General features: G+C 41.1%; 1 protein-coding gene across 1 annotated transcript in view; it reads right to left on the reverse strand.

Annotated features, from left to right (window-relative positions):
- Positions 1-267: 267 nt before the first annotated feature.
- The window catches only part of UTP20 (UTP20 small subunit processome component), a 134,727-nt gene continuing 116,489 nt past the window's right edge, over positions 268-18,505 (reverse strand). The window contains exons 55-62 of the mRNA XM_077472259.1: positions 16,296-16,427; positions 16,078-16,210; positions 14,332-14,516; positions 12,846-12,917; positions 7,490-7,732; positions 4,688-4,814; positions 1,919-2,064; positions 268-545 (exon numbers count right to left, since the gene is read on the reverse strand). Of these exons, the coding sequence (XP_077328385.1) occupies positions 390-545; positions 1,919-2,064; positions 4,688-4,814; positions 7,490-7,732; positions 12,846-12,917; positions 14,332-14,516; positions 16,078-16,210; positions 16,296-16,427 (1,194 nt within the window). The 3' untranslated portion in view covers positions 268-389. The remainder of the gene's footprint in view (positions 546-1,918; positions 2,065-4,687; positions 4,815-7,489; positions 7,733-12,845; positions 12,918-14,331; positions 14,517-16,077; positions 16,211-16,295; positions 16,428-18,505) is intronic.

The raw sequence follows: 18,505 nt of genomic DNA on the forward strand, positions 1-18,505 counted from the left end.
CTTTGCAGAAGCTATATTGAGAATGAATACAGCAAGTGACCATGTGGCTATACAAGTGCAACAGGTCCAAAAAAAGGTGGAATTGGTATAACTGAAACAACGATTCTGCTACCGGTAATTTAAATGGAATACAGTTTATCTAATTAATCTTCATAACTGTAGCCTTGACAATATTTCATATAAAATATGCCTTAGTTTTTCCACTCAGTCTAATTGGTCACAACATTTTCTAAAGGTGAAAGACAAAAAGTAACTAACACATGCAAGTTAATTAGAAAACACTTTAATTAGAAAACAAAAGACAATGCATTAAACTGTACACGAAAAATTGAGTATTGCACCCTACTGTACAACAATGATTGTTACATGATGAAACAGCATATACAGTTTTATTCCACCATTGCCAAGTCTTTGAGAGCATGGCTGCGAGGTTTCTTTGCTTTGTATCCTGGTCGTAAAAACTCAATCTTCCTCTTTTTTGCCTCAATTTTGTTTTTGTGTTTCTTGAGTTTCTTCCTGGCTGCCACATCAGGGTTGGCCACAGCCTAAAACCAACAGAAATGTATACTATTACATCTACAGCAATAATCAAGTCAAGTACTACAGCACCTGGGACCACTCCAGTGCCAGTGTTGTACTTCAACAAATGCTTTGGTTTCCCCATGCACTCCACAAAGTTGTATTTTAGCTATTACCAAAATCTTACCCAAACAATGGTGAAGAATATGCTATATAAATCTATTTTTCCAAACCATAAAATGCAGGTTTGTTTGGCTAAGAAAAAAAAAAGTGTAAGATTTTACTTACTTTGACCAGATTACAGACCATCTCCAGCCAAAGGTAAAAGCTAACTCAACCTTTTAGAGTATATTACACTGATATTTAAGGTGCAAAATGCTTGCAAGCTGACTCCCCCACTCCCAAACTGCCCCTCCTCTGACAGAGTGGGGCGGCGGTTCTTTTCCCAGTAGCAGCTGTGACTAAATTTGGCACAGCTCTGTGGGGCTTCATCCACATGTGATTTTGTTCATTGAGATTTCCTCCAGCTCTCCAACTAAAAGTTAGTACGAACAAGGAACTGAAGGAAGAGTCTGCATGAGCCTGTGCATTGCACTCGTGATCAACTGATCAAAATTTGGCAGGCCCTGCTGAACCAAAGAGGATCTTTAGTCTCCCCCCAAAAAAATGTGAAGTCAGCAGCTACAAATACTGTAGCTGCTGTCTTTTAGTAAAACGACACTTACCTGTGCAGGGATCCAGTGCTGTCATCCCCTGGGCTGCATGTTTGCTAAAAGAAACTGGCTCTGACTGCTTGCACTTCACAGCTGGCTTCTCACTGCACATGAGCGAGCTGCACTGTGCTGTGCTGTGCTGTGCTGTGAGTGATCCGCCGGGTACATGCCACCTGTGATATGTCCCAGAAGGCTGTGAGCAAAGTGGGGTGCAAACCTCTGTTTGGATCACCTAGGACAGTGATGGCGAACCTTGGCACCCCAGATGTTTTGGAACTACATTTCCCATGATGCTCCACTACACTGCAGAGTGCCTGAGCATCATGGGACATGTAGTTCCAAAACATCTGGGGTGCCAAGGTTCGCCATCACTGACCTAGGAGATCCGAGTGGAAGTGGGAGTAGGTACGTTGTCAAAACTAGGTATCGGCCCCCTCCCCCCACAAAAAAAAATGAATGTCCAAAAGTGACAGGAAGAAGACGGAACAACGGAACTTCCCCTTTTGGGTGAAGTTTTCCCTTAAATGTCTATTTACACTGGGTGCTGCTGCTGGTGTTCAGTTCTAATGAATCTGTGTTCTGGATATAATTTACATAAATTATGAGAAACAATACATGTAAGCCCAATAAGCCTTCATGTTCTGGTATATCTGGTAAGGTAAAAAGCTAGCAATATTCAACATTACCTGCAGAGCTTTTTGCTTTTTCCTCATGGCTCTCTTCTGATTGGCTTGTTTCTGTACACCAGAAAAACACAATGAGAAACACTCTAAGCCAACCAAACCCTTCAGAAGGTCAATGATTTCTTGAGAGAGATTTTTCAATGTTGGATCTAAAAACAAAAAAACAAACAAAGCAGAGGTAAATAGGATTTCCAACTTGAACAGCAACTTACAAATAAATTCATGATACTCTTTTAGTGTATTGCATGAAATGCTCCTTTACTAGAAACATGTAAGGAAATGTAGCCGGTGTAGACTAACCTTCAATGGCCACTGGAATTGTCTACCATTGGCAACAACGACCATTTATTGCATTTATTGGGAGATATTTTATTAAATATTTATTAGATATTTATGACAACTGGAGCAGACAGAATCAGGTGAAGCTGTGCATGGCAACCAATCTGCTTCTATTGTTTATTTATAGCTTAAAGTGGAAGTTTAGTCAAAACCTAACTAACGCTAAACCTGCTCTCAGTCACATTCTAATCCTAATCGATCTAGCCCTGTACAGCAAAAAATAAATACTTATCTGTTCTGAAGCTGCTCTGGTCCGGTCTCCAGCAGTGGACGCTGTGGGCAGGAGAGAACCGACAACAGCTGTGAAATGGCTGGGAAGTGACGTCACCCATAGACTTACTATGAGGCTTCTGTTGTCAGCTGCCCCTCCTGCACACACTTACACACTGAAGCTGCTGCTGACAGCTCAGCGTGGGACCGGACCGGATTGGCTGTAGAACAGCTAAGTACAGTCATTTTTTTTATTTACAGGGCTAAATAGATTAGGCTTAGAATGTGGCAGAGAATAAGTTTGACTAAACTTGCACTTTAAAGCAAAGTTCTACCCAAAAGTGGAACTTCTGATCTGCTTCCTCCCTCCCTCCGGTGCCACAGGGACAGACACCTGTTTTTGACAGGTAACCTTCCCCACTTGTGGGAGATAGCACAGGGGCATCGTCCCTCGGAGGTTCAGCCCCCCCCCTCCTCCTTCCCCCTCCATCGGGCCTATTAGAAAGCATTCCCTTATGACGAATAGCAGAGGCGGCAGCACCCGACAGCCGATCTGAAAACTGGCTAAGGTGCCGACATTGCAGGTTACCTGGACAGGTAAGTGTCCATTTATTAAAAGTCAGCAGCTGCAGTATTTGTAGCTGCTGACTTCATTTTTATTTTTTTTTCCTCAGGTGTAACACAGCTTTAAACTTTGAAATAAAAGATAGAAGCTGATTGGTTGCCAAGCTAGTGACTGGAATTACACTTTAACTAAACAGGCTACATATTATGCGTGTTCCGGTTTTAATACATTTCCCCCATTGACTTACATGTGTTTGTATTAGTTTGAATTCACAGTGCATCTTCTCCTATAATACTGTATCACTCAGTGGAGAAGAATAGGACGCTACCCAGAGTTTTCAGTCAAGACAATGAACTTTACATAACAATATTTTCTCATTTATACATCAGCTACAGGCATTTTGTTCACCATGTGATTGTATTGGCCATCTTTTCATATTACTCCATTTATGTTAATTTATTGGTATAACAAGGTAATTATGTATTTTATTACTCTAGTCACTGCATGTTAACAGTATAAATGAAAGTATTAAAGATTTTAAATCTTATAACAAAAGCATTCGAGATGATGTTATTATTAACGGCATTAGCAATGGGTTAGGGTCCATGCACACTGGGCTTAAAAACGCCAGTTGTTGTAAAGTGATTTTGTACAGGCCTATAGGAGTGTTTAGCGCTTTTTTTTCTGCCAGAAAACTCCTCAAAAATGCAAACCAGCAGGTTTTTTTTTTTGCCTCTAAATGCTGACACAAGGACGAGACAAGGACGGGACAAGGGGTGGGCAGAAGGCACAGCTGCCCCCGATGCAGTGAAGCAAAGGGGTAAAAAACGGACGTAGGGTGGTACACGCATTCTATGGCATGTATCAACGGTGGGGGAGGGGGAAAAAATGTGGATACTTGTTCTGGGTGCTGGACTACCCTGTTCAGTACTGCGCTGAGCCGTAATGTCGTAATGTCCATGGACACAGGATAACATTCAGCTTCTTCTACTGGTAAATAGCAAAACTCCTGTAAAAGCAGCATTTTTTAAGCCCAGTGTGCATAGAACGAAATTCTCATTTCTCCATTTAAATTTTTTCAAAAAAAATGAGTGACCCTGATACATACTGATACGGTGCTACATAAGAGTATATTTCAGTATGGTATGTTGTGCAGCAATGGGTTGGATTTGACCCACTTTTAACAAACAAGCACCAGATCTTAGAACCAAATTAGTCTATAAATAACCCCTGGTAATCTCAGGTGCATCCAGCTAAAGATTGAACTCCTGAATCTTAAGCCCACGTTCACATTGGGCCAATTTGGCATGCGATGTGACATGTCAAATCGCATGCCAAATCAGTGGTTATTCCCAGCAATAGCACTGTCCGAATCGGTGTGACACCATACCAATTCCCACAGTAGTTCCTTTACTACTTTTGGTGACTTAGGGGGTGATTTGAAAAGACATCTGTGCATGAACCCGCACAGGTGTCCGTCAAATCGCCCCCGAAGTCGGACTGCATTGCTGGTTTGAAATCGTGCTAGTTCACCTAAACTCACACGATTTTTAACCAGCATCAGTATGAACCTAGGCTAAAGAAGAGATCAGCAATAGAAGCCTCCATGGTAAATCTGGTGTGGCAGACAGGAATATCTTTTTTGTCCAGCGTTTTACCGTTATCTGAATAGGTACTGTTCAGTTCTCTGAAGAGCGGAGCAATGATAGATGGCAGAAAAGGCTTCACTCTCTCTTTTCCCAGATCCACTGCAATGGCTCCCAGGAATTTAAACACACATGTTCTCTGTAAGAATGAACAGGGCAAAAAAAAACTGAATTAGTAACAGCTACATGTATGACAACTGACTTTGGGCAACGTCCAAAAACCAGAGACATTCAAGAGAGTGCGACTCTGTGACCCAGAGCAGTTATGCGGCCAGCAAAGCTGGAATTCTGATCTGCTTACTTTGGGTCCCCGACCCAAAAGCTACTGAAGCCACTGTTACAGCCAGACAACTAGTATTTGTAGGAGGAAAGATCAACAATGACAGCCATTGTGTATCTCTCAGTGCGGCTTTTCTTTTTTAACAAATATTATAAAAGTAGTAATATCAGATACTTTTATTTTTTAATTGGTTGTCCAGGATCTTTTACAAATACTCCAGCATTTAGAATACAGAGCATATACTATATATATATATATATACACATACATACACACACACACACACACACACACACACACATATATATATATATATATATATATATATATACACACCATTGGTTATAGCATAAATACTATTTTTAAGACATGCCATTATCATTTTGCAATCACTGTACCCATCATACTTTGATGCATCAGGTCTTGCTGTTAATTTTTTTTTTTACCAATGTATCTGGTCACGCCATTAATTATTTTATTATGTTATGAACTGGGATAAATTATTTTATTATAAGATGGATATTCTATTTTATGGCTTCTGTTAAGAATAACTATTTTTGGATACCTTTTATCAAACCATTACTCTAAGTACATAATTATACTGTATGTATATGATATATAATATATGATACTGGTTTACAGTGTATATTTTAATGCTTAGAATTATATAATTATAATTTTGTTCCTACTATTCCATTATATTTGATGACTCCTAATTATTTTACCACTCTTTGCAATCATAATATCATCATCTGTCGTATTGATGTCCATGATATATATTACATACATATTTATATTATACATTAGGATATTTTAAAATGTGCTCTTTTAGATCCTCTTTTTTTCCGTTACCTAATGTTATCTTATTTTTAAGCCCTGATGAAGGGGGGTGGGGGGGGGGGGGGGCGGCATTTTCAGCAAATATATGTTCTGACTTGCTCTTCTGACTTCTTGTCATGTGCAATAAAGGCTTATTGGACTCCCTATCTTTTTTCTACTTTTGGGTCCAAAGCTCTACTAACATGTCTATCTGTAGCTAACCTGAAACAGTGAAATCAGAACTTTTTATCTGCATAATTGTTCCAGATCAGTGACAGCCAGGCAACTCTTTCCAGAAAAACATCAGCAATTTTGGTATATATATTTCTATTATGACAAAATTTCAATTAAGGTAGGGTGGTTGTATTTATTTACAGTAACAAGGTGGGGACGAAGGAGTGGGTAAAGCTTAGTAGGTGTAGTGCTTAGCCACATTTAGAGGTATAAGGTAAATATATAAAATAAATTCAGCTGAAAAGCAAATAAAGTACCCTATACAAAATGCATATATTAAAAGTATTTTCTCCATTTGAATATTAGGGTTTTGATAGTGAAGCATGTTTTCCATATCTAGTATGAGCCTTAGAAGTCTTATTAGAAACAGAATATGGTAGAGAGGGTTGGGAATTCTGTTCCTCTTCAGTTACTTAGAGACTAGGAGACTCATGCTTCTGTACCATAAGTCACAGGGAACTGACAATACTGGTTCCCTGTGTCTCTATCACACTGTGTTGTCACATACCCTTATAATATGTGAATATGGTTCATAAATACCCTTATGTATATGATCAGGATTCTTTCATACAATAAAACTAAACAACATTATAGCATCCTAGAACACTGGTCTCCTTATCACACTTTCATTGTAAGCAGTTTCACTGTAAGTGCTGACTCACAGTAACAAACCAGACTCAATTGTGCTGTAATAGCTGTGACAGCAGGAATATAAATTACTGGACACTATCGAGAAACAGTCTGAAATGTTCTTCCCTTTAGACACTTTGAATGAATGAATGAAATACTTCTATAGCGCACAATGCGAACGGAATCGCCTCTACTTTAAAACCCTAGTGTCTAACCTATGACCTTTTGGTACTGCTTTTGGACCTTTGGACTTTGCATCCTCAGTATTCAATGGTGGAAGCACTGATTTGTAAAAGAGCTGTAAGGTCAGTGATCTCCATCAGTCTCATGTAACATGTCCATAATCTCTGACCGTCTTCTGAAACTGGTCTACAAAAATACCAGTAGCATGTCCACAGTCTGTGACTATTTCCTTTTTCTGTAATCTCTAACAATCTTCTGTAGAATTACATATACTAAATACTATGCCTGGCCCTCTGGTGGTTTAAAGGGTCACAGTTGAGGTTCTCTATACCCGATCAGTTGATAAATAGTGCTTTAAAGGCCATAATGTAAAGCAATGCAAAGAACAATTAGGATGTCCAAAGTGTGCTAACGCATAGAAAGTAATCAGTTTTAAACTTACTGTAGTGAGGTTACCTAAGACAAACTTTGTGGTTGGTTATTGCGGAATCCTGCACTTTGTTCATCCAAGCAACTATTTTCAACAAATTGTTTTGACCATTGACTGAGCAGGCCCTGCCTATCCTGACAGTACATTTTATATAGAATCCATACTTCAAATTATGCACGTTTTTCTATTTCTTTATAAATATGTGTATATATCTAAAAATAAAAAGAGTCAGACTCACTTTTAGAGGATTTTTAGGAGTATGAGCAGCTTCTTTCTTGGCTAGTATTGACAATTTTCTCACAAGCCACATGAGAGTGGCACTCTTTTCTTCCATCTGTGTGTCAGCATTATCCTCTTCTCCTCCAGAAGCTTCCTGCTGAACACTTTCATTATCTTTCTCCTCCTGGTGGTTTTCTGTATTCTCCTCCTCTGGGTGGAGGAGGTAAATAACTTTGGCTACAAACAGCAAATTCTTTACCACCTTCAAGGCAGAAAACAGGATGGTTTAAGTTTGATGTTAGAAATTGCAACTAGTAATCTTTTTAATTATGTAAAACAGCCTAACAGTTATTTTTACTGGCTTGGTTTTGTCATTTACCTGTGATCAGACAGCAATAGGTCTATACTTACAGCGAGCTCAAACCTACCATGAGTAGATCTAGACTGATCATCTAAACCAAGAATATCTTTCACATGACTGTAGGAATGTGCTGCCACTTAAAGGAGTCCTATGGACACAGCTTACATGTTTATTTTACAACATCAGCATTGTAATAACAAAATCTCCTTTCATGTTTTGAGTCCTGCTGGTCTAATGTCCTTCGTTTTCCTCAACTTCCTGGATCCCCTACATACCTTGCAGCTTCCCCTTTGCTGTGTTTACTTTTAATTTCTATGGACTACATATCCCATGGTACCATGCTGGATTCAAGCTGTGATTCTTCTACTGACTCTGCCTCTTGAATCTTCTCCTCTCAGCACCTCTGTAGTTCAGGAGGCAGGCTCTGTGAGTTATATGACACATCAGTGCCTACTCATAGGGCATAGTATATGTGTGTCACAGAATTGAAGAAAAGTAAATGTGTGGGATTCTCCACATAGTAAGTTTACAAACTTCAAGGTCACTCAGATGTAATCAGAGTAAGTTAGATATTGTTGAAATATAATATAGAAATTAATATATGTTACATTTTGTTTAGATTTGTTAGATATGTTTCAATGCACACTGGGTGATATCACCATGAGTCTAATAAATCTCTGTTTAGCCATTTTAACCTAGACACACTCCCTGAGCTCGCATAGTTCTTTTCTCTCATACATATATATTTTCTAATACACAGAAACTATGAACATACAGTAGCATCTATACCATTGCAAAGAGAAAATCCCTGAAACAGCAATGACTACAATATGGTCATTAACCACTTCCCGACCGCCGCACGACGATGTACGTCGACAGAATGGCACGGGCAGGCATAAGGGCTTACATGTACGTCCTTGCCTGCCCGCGGGTCGGGGGCCCGATCGGGCCCCCGCCCGGTGCCTGCGGCGATCAGTATTCGTTCGGGAGCGATCCCGGACGAGGGGACGGCCATTCATTCATGGCCACCCCCTCGCGATCGCTCCCGACGAATGAAAATGCTCCGTGACATCACTTCCTCTCCTGTAATGTAAACACAGGAGATGAAGTGATGTAATCTCTCCTCCGTGTCGGTATTTTTCGTTCCGACACCGAGGAGAGAGGATCGGTGAGTTGCACCAACACGACACTACACAGTAGAACATGCCAGGCACACTCACACCCCCCCGATCACCCCCCCAATTACCCCTGCCCCCCCAGTCACAGTGACACCAATGTCATTTTTTTTTTTTTTTTGCATTGGTGTCATTTGTGACTGTAATAACTGTTAGGGCAGTTAGGGTTAGCCCCCTTTAGTTCTAATGTACCCCCCTAACCCCCCCAATAAAGGTTTAACCCCGTGATCACCCCCCGTCGCCAGTGTCACTAAGGCTGGGTTCACATTGCAGCGGTTTATGAGAACGAATGTGATTCGCACAGCACTGCAGTGCAAATCACATCCGATCTCTGTGCGATTCGAGTTCAGCCATACAGATAGTATGGCTGAATTCGCATCGCACCCGCCGCAAATTCGCACGGGACCCTTTTTTTGGCCCGCAGCAGAATCGGATCGCATGGGTGTTCACACCATGCGATCCGAGTTTGCAGATCGCACTGCGATATGCGAACTGATCTGGGGGTGTCATTAACATTTCACTGACACTCCCAGCAGTTCGCATAGGGCAGTGTGAACTGCTGCCGGGAGGCATGCGATGCGGGAACCCGCCGCGGATTCGTGGCGTTCCCGCATCGCTCCAGTGTGAACCCAGCCTAATAAGCGATCGTTTTTCTGATCCCTGTATTAGTGTCACAGGTGACGCTAGTTAGGCAGGTAGGTATTTAGGTTTGCTGCAGCTTTTTATAGCGCCAGGGACCCCCATATACTACCGCATAAAGCCCCCTGATTGCCCCCTAGTTAACCCTTTCACCAGTGATCACCATATAACTGTTACAGGTGACGCTGGTTGGTTAGTTATTTTTTTATAGTTTCAGGGCACCCGCCATTTATTACCTAATAAAGGTTTAACCCCCTGATCACCCGGCGGGTGTCATTTGTGACTGTAATAACTGTTAGGGCAGTTAGGGTTAGCCCCCTTTAGTTCTAAGGTACCCCCTAACCCCCCCAATAAAGGTTTAACCCCGTGATCACCCCCCGTCGCCAGTGTCATTAAGGCTGGGTTCACATTGCAGCGGTTTATGAGAACGGATGTGATTCGCACCGCACTGCAGTGCAAATCACATCCGATCTCTGTGCGATTTGAGTTCAGCCATACAGATAGTATGGCTGAATTCGTGTCGCACCCGCCGCAAACTCGCACGGGACCCTTTTTTTGGTCCGCAGCAGAATCGGATCGCATGGGTGTTCACACCATGCGATCCGAGTTTGCAGATCGCACTGCGATATGCGAACTGATCTGGGGGTGTCATTAACATTTCACTGACACTCCCAGCAGTTCGCATAGGGCAGTGTGAACTGCCGCCGGGAGGCATGTGATGCGGGAACCCGCCGCGGATTCGTGGCGTTCCCGCATCGCTCCAGTGTGAACCCAGCCTAATAAGCGATCGTTTTTCTGATCGCTGTATTAAGTGTCACAGGTGACGCTAGTTAGGCAGGTAGGTATTTAGGTTCGCCGCAGCTTTTTATAGCGCCAGGGACCCCCATATACTACCGCATAAAGCCCCCTGATTGCCCCCTAGTTAATCCTTTCACCAGTGATCACCATATAACTGTTACAGGTGACGCTGGTTGGTTAGTTATTTTTTTATAGTTTCAGGGCACCCGCCATTTATTACCTAGTCTCACTAGTGTACCCCTAAATTTAGGGGTGTCTACTTTCCAAAATGGGGTCATTTGGGGGGGGGGTTTGTGCCATCTTGGCATTTTATGGCCTTCAAAACTGTAACGCCCTTAGAAAGCCTGAAGGCGGTGCTTGGTTTTCGGGGCCCCGTACGCGGCTAGGCTCCCAAAAAGTCCCACATATGTGGTATCCCCGTACTCAGGAGAAACAGCAGAATTTATTTTGGGGTGTCATTTCACATATGCCCATGGCATGCGTGAGCAATATATCATTTAGTGACAACTTTGTGAAAAAAAAAAAAAAAAAAAAAGTTTGTCATTTTCCCGCAACTTGTGGCAAAATATAAAATATTCCATGGACTCAACATGCCTCTCAGCAAATAGCTTGGGGTGTCTACTTTCTAAAATGGGGTCATTTGTGGGGGTTTTGTGCCATCTTGGCATTTTATGGCCTTCAAAACTGTAATAGGTAGTGAGAAGTGAAATCAAAAATTTACGCCCTTAGAAAGCCTGAAGGCGGTGCTTGGTTTTCGGGGCCCCGTACGCGGCTAGGCTCCCAAAAAGTCCCACATATGTGGTATCCCCGTACTCAGGAGAAGCAGCAGAATTTATTTTGGGGTGTCATTTCACATATGCCCATGGCATGCGTGAGCAATATATCATTTAGTGACAACTTTGTGAAAAAAAAAAAAAGTTTGTAATTTTCCCGCAACTTGTGGCAAAATATAAAATATTCCATGGACTCAACATGCCTCTCAGCAAATAGCTTGGGGTGTCTACTTTCTAAAATGGGGTCATTTGTGGGGGTTTTGTGCCATCTTGGCATTTTATGGCCTTCAAAACTGTAATAGGTAGTGAGAAGTGAAATCAAAAATGTACGCCCTTAGAAAGCCTGAAGGCGGTGCTTGGTTTTCGGGGCCCCGTACGCGGCTAGGCTCCCAAAAAGTCCCACATATGTGGTATCCCCGTACTCAGGAGAAGCAGCAGAATTTATTTTGGGGTGTCATTTCACATATGCCCATAGCATGTGTGAGCAATATATCATTTAGTGACAACTTTGTGTAAAAAAAAAAAAAAAAAAAATTTTTTTTGTCATTATTCAATCGCTTGAGGCAAAAAAATAAAATATTCAATGGGCTCAACATGCCACTTATCAATTTCCTTAGGGTGTCTACTTTCCAAAATAGGGTCATTTGGGGGGGTTTTGTACTGCCTTGCCATTTTAGCACCTCAAGAAATGAGATAGGCAGTCGTAAACTAAAAGCTGCGTAAATTCCAGAAAACGTACCTTAGTTTGTAGATGTGACAACTTTTGCACAAACCAATAAATATACAATTATTGACTTTTTTTTTTTACCAAAGACATGTGGCTGAATACAATTTGGCCTAAATGTATGACTAAAATTGAGTTTATTGGATTTTTCTAATAACAAAAATTAGAAAATATCATTTTTTTTCAAAATTTTCGGTCTTTCTACGTTTATATCGCAAAAAAAAAAAAATCGCAGAGGCAATCAAATACCATCAAAAGAAAGCTCTATTTGTGGGAAGAAAAGGACGCAAATTTTGTTTGGGTACAACATTGCATGACCGCGCAATTACCAGTTAAAGCAGCGCAGTGCCAAATTGTAAAAAGACCTCTGGTCATTTACCAGCAAAATGGTCCGGTCTGAAAGTGGTTAAAGAGCTTTAGGATCTCTCATTTAGAGTATTGGTGGTTCTAAATAATGGTCCTGGGACCTTTACCAAAAGTCAGACCAGACTTGTCAAATCAATGCATTGCTGGTTCCGGAACAGACTGAGATGCATAAAAACCTCCCGATAACCACTGTACCACAATACCTAACAAGGATAAACTTTTTGCTTTACTACAAGGAAAACCATTAGAGACAGAAAGAAGGGGCGATACAATTGATAACCTCCTTTTTGAAATGTTAGTTACATGGCTGTTATGCTGATGCAGTGGCTTCAATATTGTTGAAGTTTCTGACTTGCAGCAAGTATGCAAAACTAAGAAATTTAGAGAAATGTCATAAGCCCAGGTCTGTGATTGTAATGAAGCAACAAGGTGAATATAAGAGCCAAGCATCTAGCATTTTAAGAGGAAGATGCCATCAACGACAATGTTTATCTCATAACAGATCTACTTTATGAAAGTAGAAGCCTTCTTCCACATACCTGTTCTCCCAGGGTCTGGTCAAGAAATTTTGACTGCAGCTGATGGCAAAAAGCGAAAGCAAGATCTTTCATCTGTGAATACAATGGAATGATTAAACAATAGGTATAACAACACAACAGTACAAACACATAATGCAAGGCACAATAAAATGCAGCATTCAGAATATTGATAGCATTGTATTAAGCTTGTTTGGAGAGCAGCACTACATATACATTTTCAATGCAGCAAAATGCTGGCAGTTTTTTTGGGTCATCTTTTTGTAAATATGGCAAAAATTAACCAACAGCGGTGTCTTTAAAGAGATATTAAACCCTAAAAAAAAAGTGTTTTATTGCAGCTTAAAAATCATTAGCCATGGTGGCTGCATCAGTTTTCATTCCTTTGGCTTTTTTCTCTCTTTTTTTTACCTGGTCCATAACACCTCCTGTATCAGGGAGACACAAATCTGGAGGAATGAGCATAGGACACACACACCAGCACTGTCAGTCTGGGGGGGAGGGAGTGTTAAATGTATTAGCAGATTTAGATCCACTAACAAATTGTAACTAAACTCCAGCTCACACTTTATAATCAGTTACAGCAAACAATTTTTATGCATTTGGGATAAAGGTTTTCCAAAAATAAATAAAAGATGATAATTTTAAATCACCCCTGGCAGTGTTAAGTGGTTTGAGTCATCCATGTACTTTTCGGATCACCAAAAGAAAATGGAGGAAAGAAAGTCTAAAAAAGGAAACCAATAGAACAATCACATTGAAGAATTGGTAAGCTTCAATATAAAAAATATTTGCTTTTGGGTTTAACCCTTTCTCTGCCAGACCCGTTTTTGCATTTGTTGCACACATTGAAAAAAATGTTTATAAAAAAATGTGGCTTTTGTAGTTGGTCACATAACCTTTGGCCGCTCTCCTCCCCCGATCTAAGGGCTACAGCGGGAGGGGCTGAGATCCCCCTCTGATGTCACCAGGGAGGTCACGTGACTGCTGTGCTATCCATTCAGTCCCACCTGCTTTAGCCATTAGATCAGGGGAGGAGAGCGGCCAGAGGTCACTTGACCGACCAGAAAAGATCTGAAAAAAAAAAGGTATTTAGAGCCATAATTTCATATAAACATGTACAAAGTGTAGTACAGCTTAGTACAACAGAGGGGCTGGCAGGAATCTTTTACTGACTTTACTGCCAGCTATTAATAGTAGCGGGAGGGGAGGGAGAGAGGAGAGCAGTGGAATGACAGAGGCAGGTATAATGACCATGGTATCATGGATCAGCAGCCATGATTACTGTGGGCAGGACACAGGAACAGGCAGGATCAACCAGATTTTTACAGCATAGACAGGGACAGATTAGACAGAACAAGCACTGTGCTGTGTAAACTGCTATAAGGGACCAGGATTTATTTATTTTTTTTAAGGGTTACAACCTCTTCAACTAGCTATAATTCGGTTTTAAAAGATGTGTGTGAGAAAGAACCATGTATCTGATCACCTTGCTCTCCAGATTTTCCACTAGGTAGACTTCAGAGGCCTCTGTCCGAGCCTTCTTTGCCTTTTGGGCCATCCATTTATTCACAAGGTCTTCAGGTTTTTGAAGAGAAAACAACAATCCAAAAATCTGGGATGCTGTCAGCCAGACCCAACTGTGGGGGTACCTCAAATGTGCCTGAGTATGAGCTAGAAAAATAAATAAAAAGATCAAACGTATTCAGGAGACATTACATTATAAACAGTTACCCACTGGCTTATGTGCCATCATCTATGCTCGACTAGAACACGAATACCCCACAAATTGGAGAAAGATACAGTACTAGCTACTGTTATTGGATGTTCTTCCCTGCTTAAGTTGCTTCATATTAACCCCTTTCTTTTAGATGCGGTTTTAAAAAGTGCACTGTAAATCCTCTGTGTTCCTCTATATGTGTATTTGAGCTAAATCTGTATATCCAGATTCAACGAAAGCATGTTGGAGCAAATCAAGATGGCCATACAATAATATGCAGTTGTGGTTGCCATACTACAATTACCTCAGCAAGATATTTATGCATCCACGCTTTGTAGCATGGAGATGGAGGAACCTTTTTTCACTCCGTCCACAGGAAAAAAAAAATCAAATAGTGTATGGCCTGGGTGGGGTCTGGTTCCCAAGGTACTGTACACTGAGGGGTACCGAAATGGAATCTGGCAGACAGCCCAGGGAAATAAGGAGTCCTATCTTGATAGAAATGGTCAAAAAAGGGAAAAGGAAAAAAGGTCCATCACCTGAGCAAAACAACTCTCTAATGGAGTGGGTGGGGTTATAGAAATGTGCAGTAGATGTGGGTCTAGCAAACTTTTTCCCTAGTGTCCAATCACCTGAAGGTAGCCTGCATATATAATCCATGGTTTATGAATACAAACCCTGTGCTATAAAATTAAGATATAACAAATAATACACACTTGATGATTTTTATGTTTTTGAATTGAACACAAAAATAATCAGAGAATTCTGATAATATGATATTAAAGGGGTTTCAATCCAGCGATGTGCACGAAAGTCTTGGCTGTCCCCGAACTCACTCTCCTCATTGGCTGAGGCAGCAGTGGGAGCCATTGGCTGTCAATCACAGTCAGTGAGTCAATGAGGAGAGAGCGAGGCCGAACCACGACTCTATGTGTGTCATGGAAACAGAGAAGGTCTTGGGAGCACGCACGCACCAGTGCCCCCCATGGCAAGTGGCTATTGGGGGCACTGACCAAGGGGGAGGAGCCATGAGTGCCAGCACGGGACCTGAGAAGAAGAGCATCGGGGGGCTGTGCTGTGCAAAACTACTACACAGAGGTAAGTATACATGTTTTTTTTTTTTCTTTTTAAAGCTGAACCTTTAATACCACTTTAATCTAATCATACATAGAATGACCTTTATGTGGCTTATCAAGGAAACTTTATTTTTAATCACAATTGTTCTGAAGTGTTGCTGACTGTTATTGCTAATAAAGAGAAGGGGAAACCGCAAGCTGTATATGAAATATAATTAGGAAACCATTAAACTGCAAGCATGTAAAATGTCACATCAAAATGTACTTTCTGGGAATTACTTGGATATGAAAAATGTGTAGCCACAGTTTCTTACCTTTAAATATTATTTTAATCCCAACTTTTGCCCCAAACTTTTAAACTTTTTCATTCTGAGTTAGGTTGTAAAGCCAAGTGTGATGGGCTCATTACTGCCTTGCCACTGTAGAAGAAATGTCTTACCACATATTTTATGTACAATCTCTCTGTGCTTTGCGAGCTGTGTAATATTGCACTCCTTGATGAGCTTGGCAACCAGGGTTAGTAAGCTGAATAGCAGTCTGTCAGCTGCCTTTTCTTCTGTCTCTTCTTTCAACTACAATAAACACACCAAAACTCAGTATTGCACAACAATCTGCAAGAGATCTCTTGAAACCGTGTGAAGATTTTAAGATACTCACATCTTCAAACTTTAAGGGGTCAATTTCCTGTTCAATAATCCCAAGGGTAGTTTCCAGTCTGCTCTCAAACTCAACTCCTTCAACGTCAACAAACAAGCCACAGGCCAGCACACCCAACCTCTTGTGAGAAGACTGAAATGTAAAAAGAGTCATATATAAACAAATACATTTGATATGATTAAAAAGAGCACTAAGGCTTGGACAGATGCAGCCTATGTGTCTGAGAAAGTAAACTAGCAAACCTATACCTTGTAGTGTATGGATAATCCATCAACTAGTTTAACAATCCAATTCAAGCTATGCTGGGGACAAGGTCATCCAACACTCACCAAGGGCAAAGATGCCGAATTGCGCCCCCTCCATTTTATGCAAGCTTAGGCTATCCTACCCCCAGAAGTAATCCACATGTCAATAGGAGGATCGTTATTACCAGTGCAGTCATCACAAGATCTGAGACTGTGCATTGTGGTAGACCCCTGTGGCAGATAGAAGATCGAGAGCACATCCTCCTGGCTCTCTACTACTCTCCTCACTGGTCCCACTGCTTGGCTGCCAGGGGTACTAATGCAACTCCTGTCAGACATATAATCAGAATGGCGGTACCCCCATCCCCGCAGTATACAACTACGTCCTGGGCAGCCGTCCCTCCTGCCCACCCCTTGTCCCAGCTCTGGATCCAGGCACCCTGCCAATAAGCATAGACAGGTCTGGGACCTACATTGCCGCTAAAACACGACATAGAACCACTCCCAACTGGTTGGCAGACAAAAAAAAAAAAAAAAAAAGAAGAAGCAGCACACCAATGAGGTCTTTTGATCACTACATCTCTCATCATATTCACTGCTAGCATGCGTTAGCCTGGCTGAAACAGAGTGAAGCCAGTCCACACCGTGTCTGAGCAGAGGTCGAAAAGGGGATTCCAATAGTAAGTACACCATGTACATTTAAAAATATATTTAATGATTCTCTAATAAATACACTACTGCATTGGTTGTTTTTCTGTTACTAATAATTTTATTCGATTTTTCAAGCATGGAGTATAAGCTTGGATACGAGGCAATATAGTTTTTCCGTGTGGACATTGGATGGAGGGTGACTTAACAAATAAGTTGCAGAGATATAAGCAAGGCAGATTGTAACATTACATTTGCAAATGAGAAAGGGACGTAAGACTATCAGCATTCGACTAAGCATATGGATAAATCTTGTCACCATGGTGAGGAAAAGCGTAAGTGAGAAAAAGAGGGGTCATGAAGAATGGGAAGAAGTGGAAACGGGAGAGGGGGCCTTTGGTTGGGCAGCGCAAGTGCGTACTACACATCTCATTAGAGGGAAAGCAATGAATGATCAAGGTTGTGATTTACAATTGTGGTCCAACCATGGGGATTATGTTTACAGAAATTTTAAATGAGTATAGTTTAATATAGAGGTATGTTTTTCCTGAACCGTGGTACCCATGATCGTCAGCCATCCATCCTTAAACTTTATGGAAGTGGGGCAGTCTCCAAGCTTTAGCAATAATTTGTGGGGGTATTAGACAGATATATGGCTGTAAGGAATGCCTTAGAAGAGAAGGTGGGATGAGATCAGCCAGCCAGAAAACTTGACTGAGTCCCATTGTTTGAGTAACATTGAGTAGGATCATGGATAGGGGGGTCGTTGGTTTGGAGGGATACAAATCAAAATGGTAAATCTGGGTAGGAGGGCACCAGAAGCGGCAGAACCATAAAGAAGTTAAGTGATTTAAGGAAGATATGGCATTGCTTTTTTTTCCCAATATTTGCCTGTTGGCTTTAAGGGGAATCTTTCATAAGTGTGATTCTTTGTCATTAAAGTATACTGTAACTCAAGGCAAAACTTTTAGTTTTGGATAGAGTGGAGAGGGATTCGAACTCTTGTCAGTTTTTACTGTGGTCTGTGTGCCCGCTAAGGAGATTTATGATCTCTATTTGTCCTGTTTTCATTGATAGTAAAAAAAAATTACCTAAATTTTGTGATGTTCCCAGCTTCCATTGCTACCCCATTTTCAGAACTCTAACAGCTGCATCAGCCATTCACCAGGAAATGGAGCTTAGCGAGCACATGACCATACCAAAGGAGATTGAAAAAAAAAAAAAGTATTACCACTGAGCTATTTTACAATTGGTATGCAGCATGTGTATGATAGGGGGAAACTATTTTTTAAACCCTGAGTTTCATTAGCCTTTCCT

The sequence above is a fragment of the Lithobates pipiens genome, unplaced genomic scaffold, assembly GCF_037356315.1.
Source record: "Lithobates pipiens isolate NorthernLeopardFrog02 unplaced genomic scaffold, aLitPip1_a1.2 Scaffold_8, whole genome shotgun sequence".
Classification (NCBI taxonomy): Eukaryota; Metazoa; Chordata; class Amphibia; order Anura; family Ranidae; genus Lithobates; species Lithobates pipiens.